Source organism: Staurois parvus, unplaced genomic scaffold, assembly GCF_062004578.1.
Source record: "Staurois parvus isolate SC_StPar_1 unplaced genomic scaffold, SC_StPar_1.0 ptg000228l, whole genome shotgun sequence".
Classification (NCBI taxonomy): Eukaryota; Metazoa; Chordata; class Amphibia; order Anura; family Ranidae; genus Staurois; species Staurois parvus.
This window is the reverse complement of record NW_028318024.1, coordinates 506451-521465: the sequence shown is the minus strand read 5'-3', so window position 1 is coordinate 521465 and position 15015 is coordinate 506451. Positions and strand designations below refer to the sequence as shown.

The window sequence follows — 15015 nt, the reverse complement described above, 5'->3', positions numbered from 1 at the left end:
AAGAATGTTTTTCACTTCCACTTTCACCACCAAATACGTTGTCACTTTCACACCTGGAAATCATGGAGTGTTTCCATTTTATTTTTGGTCTAACCCCTGTATTTTCTGATTGAGGTATTTTAGAAAACCATACTGCATTTTGGGCAGTAGATGGAGCTAGAGACCATAGGAATCAATCTATTACAGAAAAGAATTCAACCAGCAAATGTTTTAAAAAAGTGTTATTAAACCCCGAACCCGGCATTCACTACATCCGCTCTCCCCGGACTCCGCTCTCCGCGGACCCCGCACTCACTAGGTCCGCTCTCCCCGGACCCCGCATTCCCTATATTTTCTCCCCCGGACCCCGCACTCACTAGATCCGCTCCCCCCGAACCCCGCACTCACTAGATCCGCTCCCCCCGGACCCCGCACTCACTAGATCCGCTCTCCCCCGGACCCCGCACTCACTATATTTGCTCTCCCGGACCCCGCATTCACTAGATCCGCTCCCCCCGGACCCCGCACTCACTATATTTGCTCTCCCGGACCCCGCATTCACTATATCCGCTCTCCCCGAACCCCGCATTCACTAGATCCGCTCCCCCGGACCCCGCACTCACTAGATCCGCTCCCCCCGGACCCCGCACTCACTATATTTGCTCTCCCGGACCCCGCATTCACTATATCCGCTCTCCCCGGACCCCGCATTCGCTGTATCCGCTCTCCCCGGACCCCGCATTCGCTGTATCCGCTCTCCCCGGACCCCGCATTCACTATATCCGCTCTCCCCGAACCCCGCATTCACTATATCCGCTCTCCCCGGACCCCGCATTCACTATATCCGCTCTCCCCGGACCCCGCATTCACTATATCCCCTCTCCCCGGACCCCGCATTCACTATATCCGCTCTCCCCGGACCCCGCATTCACTATATCCGCTCTCCCCGGACCCCGCATTCACTATATCCGCTCTCCCCGGACCCTGCATTCACTATATCTGATCTCCCCGGACCCCGCATTCACTATATCCGCTCTCCCCGGACCCTGCATTCACTATATCTGATCTCCCACAGTACTCAGAACATGGAAATGCAATTATTTTAGTAAATATAAATTGCTAAATACCTTTTTTCATCAGCAGTATGTAGCAGTCTTGTGACTTCTATCAGTGTTCAGCTGAGCACTATTTAAAACTTGTAGGAGGAGTTGTCTTTCTGCTCTAGGAGGATGCAGAACCCCTGGCCTCACCACCAAACACATCATAATCTTACCATACAATTGTCTTACAATTGACATAAGATTTCTGAAAATTATGTAAGAGGGAGGGCCTACCTAATCAATTTGTAGCCAATCAGGCAGGTCCTTGCACTACATAATTGTTGGTAGATATAAATGGACATTGTACCTCGTGTGGTGAGATGTATAGTTGCCTTTCTTTATAAATCAGCCACAACAGGAGAAGAAAAGTCTGAGACCTGCCAGCATGCTGCAAAGAAGGATCATTCCTCTGTAAGCAGCGGTCTCTCCGCCAAACACCAGTGCCGGGACAACATCATCTACAGCCCATGACAAACATGGCAAACTGTGCCCCCCCGCAAGATGTATCAGCATTATGTGTCAGCAAAAATATACCCCCCCCCAAAAAAAAACATTTAGACTTAAATCCCCTCCCAGTACAAAACTACCCCGCTGCTGAACCCCCCCCCCCCCCCCAGCACAAATCTTTGTTGTCCCCCAGCTCTTCCTAGAACAAATCCTCTACCCCCACTCCAAATTCCCTCCTCAACCCCCCAATTCTAGCATGAATCCCCCTCAAATTTCCCCTCCTAGCACAAGTACCTCCCAATCATCCCTACTAGTGCAAATCCCTTTCCCCTCTACCGTATCACCTTTTCTAGCACCCCCCCCCCCCCCCCGGATTAATTGGTTTTTAATGCATTTACAAATTAATTTTTAATCATGTCCCTGCACAGTATTTATGCCTTTTTAATGTGCACTTTATAAAGAGTTTAACAGATAAAATATATATATATATTTTTTTTTAACCTTTTTCTGACCTCCGGCACAGATTAATTGGTTTTCAATGCATTTACGAATTTTCTTCGCAATACGAACAGATTAACTGGTTTTCAATGCATTTACAAATTAATTTTTAATCATGTCCCTGTACAGTATTTAAGCCTTTTTAATGTGCACTTTACAAAGAGTTTAACTGATAAAACTCTTTTTTTTTTTTTTTTTTTTTTTAACTTTTTTCTGACCTCCGGAACGGATTAATTGGTTTTCAATGCATTTACAAATTTTCTTCGCAATATGAACGGATTAATTGGTTTTCAATGCCTTTACAAATTAATTTTTAATCACGTCCCTGTACAGTATGTATGCCTTTAAAGTGCACTTTTATATAGCGTTTTGAACAGACTTTTTTTTTTTTTTTTACTTTTTTCGGACCTCCGGTTTTTAATGCGCACTTTATGAAGAGTTTTGAAGAGATAAGACTTATTTTTACTTTTTTTCTGACCTCCGGAATTGATTGATTTACAAATTAATTTTTAATCATGTCCCTGTACAGTATTTAAGCCTTTAAAGTGCATTTTATAAAGCGTTTTGAACAGATAAACGTTTTGACTGTTTTCTGACCTCCGGAACAGATTAATAGGTTTTCAATGCATTTACAAATTTTTTTTTTTCCCAATACGAGCGGATTAATTGGTTTTTCAATGCATTTATGAATTCATTTTTAATCATGTCCCTGTACAGTATTTATGCCTTTTTAATCTGCACTTTATAAAGAGTTTAACAGATAAAATACTTTTTTTTTTTTTTTTTACTTTTTTCTGACCTCCGGCACAGATTAATTGGTTTTCAATGCATTTACAAATTTTTTTTTTCCCAATACGAGCGGATTAATTGGTTTTCAATGAATTCATTTTTAATCATGTCCCTGTACAGTATGTATGCCTTTAAAGTGCACTTTTATATAGCGTTTTGAAGACTTTTTTTTTTTTTTTACTTTTTTCGGACCTCCGGTTTTTAATGCGCACTTTATGAAGAGTTTTGAAAAGATAAGACTTATTTTTACTTTTTTTTCTGACCTCCGGAATTGATTAATTGATTTACAAATTAATTTTTAATCATGTCCCTGTACAGTATTTAAGCCTTTAAAGTGCATTTTATAAAGCGTTTTGAACAGATAAACGTTTTGACTGTTTTCTGACCTCCGGAATGGATTAATAGGTTTTCAATGCATTTACAAATTTTTTTTTTTCCCAATACGAGCGGATTAATTGGTTTTCAATGCATTTATGAATTCATTTTTAATCATGTCCCTGTACAGTATTTATGCCTTTTTAATCTGCACTTTATAAAGAGTTTAACAGATAAAATACTTTTTTTTTTTTTTTTTTTTTTTACTTTTTTCTGACCTCCGGCACAGATTAATTGGTTTTCAATGCATTTACAAATTTTTTTTTTCCCAATACGAGCGGATTAATTGGTTTTCAATGAATTCATTTTTAATCATGTCCCTGTACAGTATGTATGCCTTTAAAGTGCACTTTTATATAGCGTTTTGAACAGACTTTTTTTTTTTTTTTACTTTTTTCGGACCTCCGGTTTTTAATGCGCACTTTATGAAGAGTTTTGAAGAGATAAGACTTATTTTTACTTTTTTTCTGACCTCCGGAATTGATTAATTGATTTACAAATTAATTTTTAATCATGTCCCTGTACAGTATTTAAGCCTTTAAAGTGCATTTTATAAAGCGTTTTGAACAGATAAACGTTTTGACTGTTTTCTGACCTCCGGAACAGATTAATAGGTTTTCAATGCATTTCCAAATTTTTTTCCCAATACGAGCGGATTAATTGGTTTTCAATGCATTTATGAATTCATTTTTAATCATGTCCCTGTACAGTATTTATGCCTTTAAAGTGCACTTTTATATAGCGTTTTGAACAGACTTTTTTTTTTTTTTTACTTTTTTCGGACCTCCGGTTTTTAATGCGCACTTTATGAAGAGTTTTGAAAAGATAAGACTTATTTTTACTTTTTTTTCTGACCTCCGGAATTGATTAATTGATTTACAAATTAATTTTTAATCATGTCCCTGTACAGTATTTAAGCCTTTAAAGTGCATTTTATAAAGCGTTTTGAACAGATAAACGTTTTGACTGTTTTCTGACCTCCGGAACAGATTAATAGGTTTTCAATGCATTTACAAATTATTTTTTTTCCCAATACGAGCGGATTAATTGGTTTTTCAATGCATTTATGAATTCATTTTTAATCATGTCCCTGTACAGTATTTATGCCTTTTTAATCTGCACTTTATAAAGAGTTTAACAGATAAAATACTTTTTTTTTTGTTTTTTACTTTTTTCTGACCTCCGGCACAGATTAATTGGTTTTCAATGCATTTACAAATTTTTTTTTTCCCAATACGAGCGGATTAATTGGTTTTCAATGAATTCATTTTTAATCATGTCCCTGTACAGTATGTATGCCTTTAAAGTGCACTTTTATATAGCGTTTTGAAGACTTTTTTTTTTTTTTTACTTTTTTCGGACCTCCGGTTTTTAATGCGCACTTTATGAAGAGTTTTGAAAAGATAAGACTTATTTTTACTTTTTTTTCTGACCTCCGGAATTGATTAATTGATTTACAAATTAATTTTTAATCATGTCCCTGTACAGTATTTAAGCCTTTAAAGTGCACTTTATAAAGCATTTTGAACAGATAAAAGTTTTGACTGTTTTCTGACCTCCGGAACAGATTAATTGGTTTTCAATGCATTTCCAAATTTTTTTCCCAATACGAGCGGATTAATTGGTTTTCAATGCATTTATGAATTCATTTTTAATCATGTCCCTGTACAGTATTTATGCCTTTAAAGTGCACTTTTATATAGCGTTTTGAACAGACTTTTTTTTTTTTTTTTACTTTTTTCGGACCTCCGGTTTTTAATGCGCACTTTATGAAGAGTTTTGAAAAGATAAGACTTATTTTTACTTTTTTTCTGACCTCCGGAATTGATTAATTGATTTACAAATTAATTTTTAATCATGTCCCTGTACAGTATTTAAGCCTTTAAAGTGCACTTTTATATAGCGTTTTGAACAGACTTTTTTTTTTTTTTTACTTTTTTCTCACCTCCGGTTTTTAATGCATTCCTATGGGAAACCTCATTTCGGTTTACAAATTTTTCGCAATATGAAAAGTCCCGCAGAGCGCATTAAATTCGTAGACCGAGGAACGCCTGTATTTCAAACAAGCAGGAACAAATGTCACACTAAAAATGTGTAATACTTAAGCTTCAATTTTTTTTTGTAATAATTAAACTAACTTTAATAATTTTGTTACAATTAAACAATTAAAGATTTTATGATTAAATAAGCATTTATAAAATGTTAGGTGCATTTCATATTCATAAAATGGACGTTCTCTGATCATTTTTTACAATTGTATTTATCTTTTTAAAAAATTCATATTAGTGGTTCGCAGGATTTAAAATTATGAATTTAGTGGTCTGTGAGGTCCGAAAGGGTTGGCGGCCGCAGCTCTAGTTTTAGTAAATCAACCCCTGAGGGCCCTACCTTGCAGCTGCAGGCAGGGGAACTTTCTTTTTTTGACATGCGTTGCCCGTCCATGTGTTCCTTGCTGTAAAAGCCAGACTATATAGACTGGGGCAGCGGCCATTTTTTTGTACTTTTGAATTGCTGGTCGAGGGGGCGCACTGGACACCCTGGCTGCCATTGTGCTACATGCTGGGTGTCCGGTGCGCTCCTGTACCTTTTTAAGGAGGGATGGGCTTCCTCAGGTTCATCTGCCCTTGGTCTATCCATTAAATACATGTGCCTCTATTATGGGGGCTCTCAAAATTTGGAGAGTTAGGACCACAGAATGTCGGGGTGCCGTGACGAGGCTCTGTGATTTACGTATGTATTTTAAACACCTGTTAGGTTTATTCGGTTGTTAGCAAGCTGGCCGGCAAATTGAGCCAGGAACTTTCTTTTTTTGACATGCGTTGCCCGTCTATGTGTTCCTTGCTGTAAAAGCCAGTTATAGACTGGGGCAGCGGCCATTTTTTTGTACTGTTGAATTGTTGGTCGAAGGGGCACCCTGGACACCTTAGCTGCCATTGTTTTAGTAAATCAACCCCCCGAGGGCCCTACCTTGTAGCTGTAGCAGGGAAACTTTCTTTTTTTGACATGCGTTGCCCGTCCATCTGTTCCTTGCTGTAAAAGCCAGTTCTAGACTGGGTCAGCGGCCATTTTTTGTACTGCTGAATTGCCGGTCGAGGAGGTGCACTGGACACCCTGGCTGCCATTGTGCTACATGCTGGGTGTCCGGTGCGCTCCTGTACCTTTTTAAGGAGGGATGGGCTTCCTCGGGTTCATCTGCCCTTGGTCTATCCATTAAATACATGTGCCTCTATTATGGGGGCTCTCAAAATTTGGAGAGTTAGGACCGCAGAATGTCGGGGTGCCGTGACGTGGCTCTGTGGCTTACGTATGTATTTTAAACCCGTTAGGTTTAATTCGGTTGTTAGCAAGCTGGCCGGGAACTTTCTTTTTTTTGATATGCGTTGCCCATCCATGTGTTCCTTTCTGTAAAAGCCAGTTATAGACTGGGGGCAACGGCCATTTTTTGTACTGCTGAATTGCTGGTCGAGGGGGTGCACTGGACACCTTGGCTGCCATTGTGCTACATGCTGGGTGTCCATTGCGCTCCTGTGCCTTTTTAAAGAGGGGAGGGGCTCCCTCAGGTTCACCTGCCCTTGGTCTATCCATTAAATACAAGTGTCTCTGTTATGGGGGCTCTCAGAATTTGTAGAGTTAGGACCACAGAATATTGGGGTGCCTTGACGTGGCTCACGTATGCATTTTTAAACCCGTTAGGTTAATTCGGTTGTTAGCAAGCTGGCCGGCAAGTTGAGATGGGAACGTCTTTTTTTGATATGCGTTGCCCGTCCATGTGTTCCTTACTGTAAAAGCCAGTTATAGACTGGGGTAGCGGCCATTTTTTGTACTGTTGAATTGCTGTCAAGGGGGCACACTGGACACCTTAGCTGCCATTGTGCTACATGCTGGTTGGGCTAACTAAACCCGTTTTTAATGCATACTGTTAGACAGATTAATTCGGTTGCTAGCAAGCTGGCCAGAAAAATTGAGCTGGAGACTTTCGTTTTTTTGACGTGTTGCCCGTCCATGGTGTTCCTTGCTGTAAAAGCCAGTTATAGACTGGGGAAGCAGCCATTTTTTGTACTGTTGAATTGCTGGTTGAGGGGGCACCCTGGACACCTTGGCTGCCATTGTGCTACATGCTGGGTGTCCGGTGCGCTCCTGTACTTTTTTAAGGAGGGATGGGCTTCCTCAGGTTCATCTGCCCTTGGTCACTCTATCCATTAAATACATGTGCCTCTATTATGGGGGCTCTCAAAATTTGTAGAGTTAGGACCGCAGATTATCGGGGGGCCATGACGTGGCTTATGTATGTATTTTAAACCCCTTTTAGGTTAATTCAGTTGTTAGCAAGCTGGCCGGCAAGTTGAGCCGGGAACTTTTTTTTGACATACGTTGCCTGTCCGTGTGTTCCTTGCTGTAAAAGCCAGTTATAGACTGGGGCAGCGGCCATTTTTTGTACTGTTGAATTGCTGGTTGAGGGGGCACCCTGGACACCTTAGCTGCCATTGTGCTACATGCTGGGTGGGCTAACTAAACCCCTGTTTTTAACGCATACTGTTAGATTAATTCGGTTGCTAGCAAGCTGGCCGGCAAGTTGAGCCGGGAACTTTCTTTTTTTTGACATGCGTTGCCCGTCCATGTGTTTCTTGCTGTAAAAGCCAGTTCTAAACTGGGGCAGTGGCCATTTTTTGTACTGGCAGGGGACAGACCTTTCTACTCAGGCTGAGGCTGTTTAAAAAAAAGAGAATTGGCATTAGTTTTGATGCAATGCGTTTAGCTGATTTTTAACTGAAGGTCAGTTGGGATTTAAAACAAAGCCGTGGGAAGTCCCAGATTTATGAAGAAACGAGAGACCACGGTCTGTTCCAGTCTGTCTTTATTTCCATTCAGGATTACAACACGCAACTTCAGTGTCACAAACACAATATACAGCACAAAAGGGGTACCAGGCATGGGTAACTCGGAGGGGGGGGTGTACATCAGAAGCGGGCAGTAATGACGTCGGCTGTGGGCATAGAGGGGGTCTTTAGTACCCAAAGTGCACAGGGAAGGGATTACCCTCATCTTAGCAATATTTATCGTAAATCCTGTCCCTCGTCCAATCGTCACCAGAGATGGCCTAACTCTTAACGTCAGCTGCGTTACCGTCCCGTCCCAACTCACCCATACTGCACAGGGCAGTCCGGCATCCTTCTAATAATTACATTCTGCATCATCAATCCCTTTTATTGTGCGGAGGTTGGGGGAGGGAGGGGGGGGGGGGTACAAATGCATTGCAATGTGCAAACGTCACAGATTGCTAAAGGAAATCTAAAAACTAACCAGAAGCTTAAAAACTGTGCCTTGTATTTAATGCTCTGCGAAAATCAATTTCCCTGCCAGAAGAGTCCGAGGGTTCGGTAGTAGCCCAATACTGAGTTGCGCTGGCAGGGGGGGGTAGGGGTGGCATTGTGAAGCTTTGCAGCCCTAACGCATCTGCCAGGGAAAGAGATTGGCGGCAGCGATCTACGGAACTGGCGGGAAAACGGCTCACACAGCAATGCTCTGCAGGGCTCTGGACAGGGGGAAGGGTACACGGCGATGCTCTGCAGGGCTCTGGAAAGAAGAAGGGAAGGGGTACACAGCGATGCTTTGCAGGAAGACAGTCTCTGGTAGAATGAGATGGAATTTTCCTGTGTTTTGGTACAGATAGATATCATTATATATATTTATATATATATTATATTATATATTATATAAACATCACGGACACAACATTCTCCCATTTATATTCACTCTGGCAGCCGGGCTGCAGCACTGCACATCGGAACATCACAACCTGAAGCTTGACCTCACTGATCTGTCGCGGAGAAGCCTGCAAGCAAGAGAGGGTGCCAGGAAGGAGGTATTTCCCAGGGACAAAGTGGAAATAAAGGGTAGCGATGGAGCCAAGGTGGGCAGATGAACAGGGCATAAGGTGCAGGGAGGAAGCCATAGCATGGAAGTATTTTGTGATGGATACAACGGATAATCATGAAGGATGGTGGTGCCATGACAGAGGAATGAGGGAAGTTCAGAAGGACCACGACAGAGAAGATTTGTAGAGAAGGTCAGAAAAGGGGTTTGCATGTCAAGGTTTTGGTGGAGTATAGTATGTGAGGGATGGGGGAGTGTTGTAAGAGGGGTAGAATACCATGTGTATAGGCATAGGAGAGTTGAAATGGGATCAGAAGGAGAATGTTTGGTGATGAAGGTTCAAAAAAATCAGATAGGAATGGAATTTAGGAGATAAACGGACAGGGGTAGAGGAGTAAAGATATATCCAAACCAAGTAAGGGAAGGAGAGTAAGGCAGAGAGACAGGAAGCCAAGAGGGAAAAGGTGGGCACATGACAATAGACAGAAAACAGACATAGGGCCAAACAGGTAGTTTGAAGAGCAATGGAAGATGTTAGAAAGATGGCAGGTGGGCAGATAAATAGACAGTGAAGGTGGAGAGAAACCGAAGATAGGAAAAAGTGCAGAAGAGTAGATATGTTGGGTGAAGGGTGGAAGAGAAGGGTGGACACGTTGGGAGAAGGGTGGACATGTTGGGTGAAGGGTGGAAGAGAAAGGTGGACATGTTGAGTGAAGGATGGAAGAGAAGGGTGGACATGTTGGGTGAAGGGTGGAAGAGAAGGTTGGACATGTTGGGTGAAGGGTGGAAGAGAAGGTTGGACATGTTGGGTGAAGGGTGGAAGAGAAGGTTGGACATGTTGGGTGAAGGGTGGAAGAGAAGGTTGGACATGTTGGGTGAAGGGTGGAAGAGAAGGTTGGACATGTTGGGTGAAGGGTGGAGATGTTGAGTGAAGGGTGGAAGAGAAGGGTAGACATGTTGGGTGAAGGGTGGAAGAGAAGGGTAGACATGTTGGGTGAAGGGTGGAAGAGAAGGGTGGACATGTTGGGTGAAGGGTGGAAGAAAAGGGTGGACATGTTGGGTGAAGGGTGGAAGAGAAGGGTGGACATGTTTTGTGAAGGGTGGAAGAGAGGGTTGGACATGTTGGGTGAAGAGTGGATGAGAAAAGTGGACATGTTGGGTGAAGGGTGGATGTTGATGAAAGTGAGATAAGTAGTTGGGTAGGTAAGAGGCAAGGTAGAAAGACAAGTAGTTTGAATGGAGAAGCATAGATGTTTTGGGTGACGAGGCAGAGAAAGGTGGACATAGATGCAGGTGAGATCATAATCAGTTAAGTGGGAGGAAGGCATTTAGGAAGATAAGCAGTTTGAATGGAGAAGGGTAGACATGTAGAGTAAAGAGGGGCAGAGAAGGTTGGACATTGATGAAGGTGAACATAGTTGGATGAGGAGGAGACAGGTAGGAAGACAAGCAGTTTGTATGGAGTAGACATGTTGGGTGAAGAGGGGCAGAAAAGGGTGGACAATGATTAAGGTGAGATCATGATTAGTTCGGTGGGTGGGAGGCAAGTAGGAAGACAAGCAGTTTAAATAAAGAAGGGTAAATGGGTGCAGGAAGGTATATCGGTGGACAATTTGGGTGAAGATGGTGGACAACATGTATAAAGAACGTAGGGTAGAAGGACAGAGGTGGTTGGAGAGCAGAGGCGGCAATTTGGACACAGAGGGTTTAAGAAGAGTATACAGAGAGGAAGGAGGGCATATGGGTGGACGATTTGGGTGGACAACATGTATAAAGAACGTAGGGTAGAAGGACAAAGGGGTGGTTTGAGAGCACAGGAGGCAATTTGGACAAAGAGGATTTAAGATGGTTACATAGACAAGAAGGAGGGCATATGGGTGGACGATTTGGGAGTAGATGGTGGACAACATGTATAAGGAACGTAGGGTAGAAGTAAAAATAGGTGGTTGGAGAGCAGAGCGGGCAGTTTGAACACAGAGGGGTTAAGAAGGGTATATAAAGTAGAAGGAACGAATATGGGTGTAGATGGTGGGCAGCATGTATAAAGAACGTAGGGTAGAAGGACAAAGGGGTGGTTGAACAGCAAAGGAGGCAATTTGGACAGAGAGGGTTTAAGAGGGGTATAATGAGAAAAGAAAGGCAGATAGAACAAATTAAAAGCATGGGTATCAAGTAATGATGGATATAATGGAATGGATATAGTGGAAAGGGAGGGAGGTGGTAAGGAAGGGAAGTGGGAGAGAAAGAGAAAAAAGTAATGAACACAGTTTGCAAGAGAATCACAAAAAAAAAAAATTTTTTTCTTAAAGAGGTCCTTCCTTTTTTTTTCCCTAACTTGAGATAATATTACCGTTTTCCCTCGAGCTTTCTGAATTTTACTTTGGAAATAACTTTTTGCTTTTCTTCCCCCTACTTCTGCATTTCTCACCTAGGCCATAATGATGTAGCTGCACCGCCTGCAGACTCCTGGGGTATGTACATCATACATCCCAGAAGTCTGCGGGCAGGGGCGGACTGACAACTCATGGGGCCCCCGGGCAACAGGAGATCATGGGGCCCCTGTGTCCTTGCCCAAACTCAAAAAAGCCTATGAAAAAGGTACCAGGGGCATCTTATGGGGCCCCCTACTGACCCCGGGCAGTGCCCGAGTTAACAAATGGTCAGTCCACCCCGGTCCGCGGGCAACTTCGAGTTCTGGTGACATTGAGGATAGTATGGCAATATGTACACAATAGGATTCCCTGGCTACAGCGCTGGGTGCGCATGCATGGGATCGGCAGAGTGCCATCATTGGGGGCCGACTTAACATGTAAGAAAAGTGCCCGTGGATCGATATGCCCTTACAGAAAATTACAGTGTGGAATAGAAGAGGCAGAAGGGATTATTTTGAAGAATGCAAGAAACTGTGAACGGCATGGAAGGGTAACAAGGATGTATTTTGTAATTGTTATGAAATAACCTATTTTTTAGTTCCTAAAATCTGGATTAAGTATCTCTAAGAAGATGCAGACCTTGGGTGTAGGAGGTTCTTATATATTTCCATATAGATGTTGGCCTCGTCTTGGTGGGCCTCCTCGTTTGCCTCTACCGGGCAAGCCACCCTACCTTAAGCTCCCAGCAAGGAAATGCCTGACGTTGCCCTTGGTTGCACCTGCCAATTGGTGAATTTTTTGGTTCCTGTGATTCTCTAGAGCCTTTTATTGGTGTAAATATTTGGATTTCGTCATTTCCTGAAGAAGTGAATATTGTGTCCCGAAACGCATTGAGAATATCATTAGTACTAGATTAGCTAACTGGAAAAAAATTTGTAGAAAATCGCTGTGAGAATGCCTCAATATCACACAGTCACAACAAATAATACCAAATATGTGTATTTTCTAATTTTTTTCCCTAATCCTTCTCTTAAGACAGTTGCCTCCTGAAACAGGCATTTCCATTGATTGATTACCTTTACATCTTATTCTGGGGCCAAGGCAAACATTTTGGATTTCCCCTCACTTTCTGTCTTGGTGAAAATGGTCACCCGTACAAATAGAGGGGTGGATCTGCCCAGCAGGGACACAGACGTCAAGAAAAGCACAACAGAGGGTCTAAACCAGGGGCGGACTGACAACTCATGGGGCCCCCGGGCAATAGGGGATCAAGGGGCCCCTGTGTCCTTGCCCAAACTCAAAAAAGCCTATGAAAAAGGTACCAGGGGCATCTCATGGGGCCCCCTACTGACCCCGGGCCCTCGGGCAGTGCCTGAGTTTCCAAATGGTCAGTCCGCCCCTGGTCTAAACCTTCCCCACTCTATTCAAAACTAAAAAAAAACACTTTAAGTTGATCAAGAATTATTATTTGCATTTTCCAGTTATACATCTAGACCAACGGTTGTCAACTTACGAGGTACAGGAGGCCTCTACTGTGGCCCCTGGCATCACAAAAGGGCCACACATAATGTTCAATAATTGTAATGGTAGAGAGGACTGTCAGAGACTGCAGACATATGGGAGAAGATTGTTAGATATTGGGGACAAGGCATGAGCTTGAGTTTGGCTCTGGGTTCAGATCCAATCCATGTTTGGCCAAACATGAAAGTCAGGTGTCAGTGCAGGGCCAATGAACTGTGGGTTAGGGAACCCCGAGGTCAACTGTCCTGCCTGGGCCATTGATTCATTGTCAGGACATGTGGCCATCTTGGGTCAAAGGGCCAGGATGCTTTAGACATTGTTGACAAGTGATGGCCACATGGCCATCTTAGGTCATTGGGGCAGGGATGCTTTATACATTCTTGACATAAGATGGCCAAATGGACATCTTAGGTCAATAAGGCAGGGATGCTGTAGACATTGTTGACCTAAGATGGGCCATCCTAGGTCAATGTCATTAACCTAAGATGGCCATATGGCCATCCTAGGTCAATGATGTCTAAAGCATGCCTGCCCCTTTGAGTACCTGAAGCTGAGGGATCGGGAATGTCCTGGACATAGTTCATTGGCCCAGGAATGGCAGCTATCTTCCGTATTTGGCCTGACCCAAACATGAGCCCTACTGGAGACACACAACAGGTTTGGTTGGAGACTGGTTTGACCTAATATGGTTTGGCCTTATTAGGTCAATGATGTCATGGGCATCCCCACCCCCTTGTGTAAGTGAATCTGCAGGGTGCAGAATGTCCTGGTGGCAGTTCTTTGGCCAAGGGGTGGCAACTGCCCTCTAGCTTTGACCAGAACCAAAGCTAACCCCTACTGGAGACACGCTACAGGTTTGGTTGGAGACTGGTTTGACTTAATTTGGTTTGGCCTTAGTAGGTCAATGGTGTCATGGGTGTTCCTGCTCAATTGTGTGCATGAAGCTTCAGGGTACGAAATGTTCCAATGGTGGTTCATTTGGCCCAGAGATGGCAGTTGCCCTCTGTGCTTGGCCTGAACCCAAGCTCTTCACTACTGGAGACATGCTACATGAGGCTATTAGAGATCATTGCCATCACCCTTTCATAAATCGATGCTGTCCCTGCTACTACAAACTGCTGGGGTCCAAGTGCCAAAGAGCCACATGTATCTCTTGGGCTGCAGGTTGGGCACCAGAGATGTAGACCAACATTAGTTCTGGTCTTGTCACAATAATTTCTAGCTGGCTTTATTTTTGCCCCTAACATAGGACATGTGCCCAAGATATTTTCCTTCTCCATGGACCATGTATATCAATGTTGTCTTTTAAGCTGCAGATCACTGTAGGAGCTGTAGGGAAACCTGAGCATGCAGGCTTGGCTTTGTTAGTTTCAAACAATGTAATGACACATTGAACGCACAGTGTAGGCCGGTGTATGTCTACATAGCTTACCCTGCAGGTACTCACCAGCTCACATCTGGTTGGAGAACGAGGTTGGGACACCTTGCTGGCTATACCCGCCTTGGCTGTACCCCTGTTGGTTGTATTCAGGCTGCTGGCCATAGTAGTCAGGCTGGTAACCTCCTTGTTGTGCGTATGAGTCCTGCTGACCATAGCCTTGGCCCTGGCCCTGCACCTGCCCCTGCCCCTGCCCATAGGAATCAGGAGCTGGATGCTTCTCCTGGGCTGGTGGTGGGTACTTCATGAATGGAGCTGTCCATCCTGTCTCTTTAAACACAAACCAGATGTTTCCCAGCCAGATTAAGCAGTTCAGGAAGCCGAAGGCCTGTAAGGAGGAAGTCAAACTTGATGTTATCAAATACGGTGTAGCTGACATGAACTGGACTCAACTTCCAAAATCTATTCAGAACAAAATCTGGAGTTATTAGGCCAACTTGCACCAACTGTAAACCATCCATCTACTGCTACAGATCACAAAATCCTAAAAAAAAGGAACCTATGTAAAAATGGAATTTTTGTACTTTGTATAAAATCCATTTCTTGGGGTCCATAGAAGGACACTGGAATTCAGAAACTGTTGGGTTATTCTGCCACCTACAGGAGGATCAGAGCCTGGCAA

The 15015-nt window shown here is 43.3% G+C and overlaps 1 protein-coding gene across 1 annotated transcript in view; it reads right to left on the bottom strand.

Annotated features, from left to right (window-relative positions):
- Positions 1 to 8026: 8026 nt before the first annotated feature.
- The window catches only part of SYP (synaptophysin), a 59100-nt gene continuing 52111 nt past the window's right edge, over positions 8027 to 15015 (bottom strand). The window contains exons 6-7 of the mRNA XM_089679615.1: positions 14403 to 14721; positions 8027 to 9021 (exon numbers count right to left, since the gene is read on the bottom strand). Coding sequence (XP_089535741.1) covers positions 14407 to 14721 — 315 coding nt within the window. The 3' untranslated portion in view covers positions 8027 to 9021; positions 14403 to 14406. The remainder of the gene's footprint in view (positions 9022 to 14402; positions 14722 to 15015) is intronic.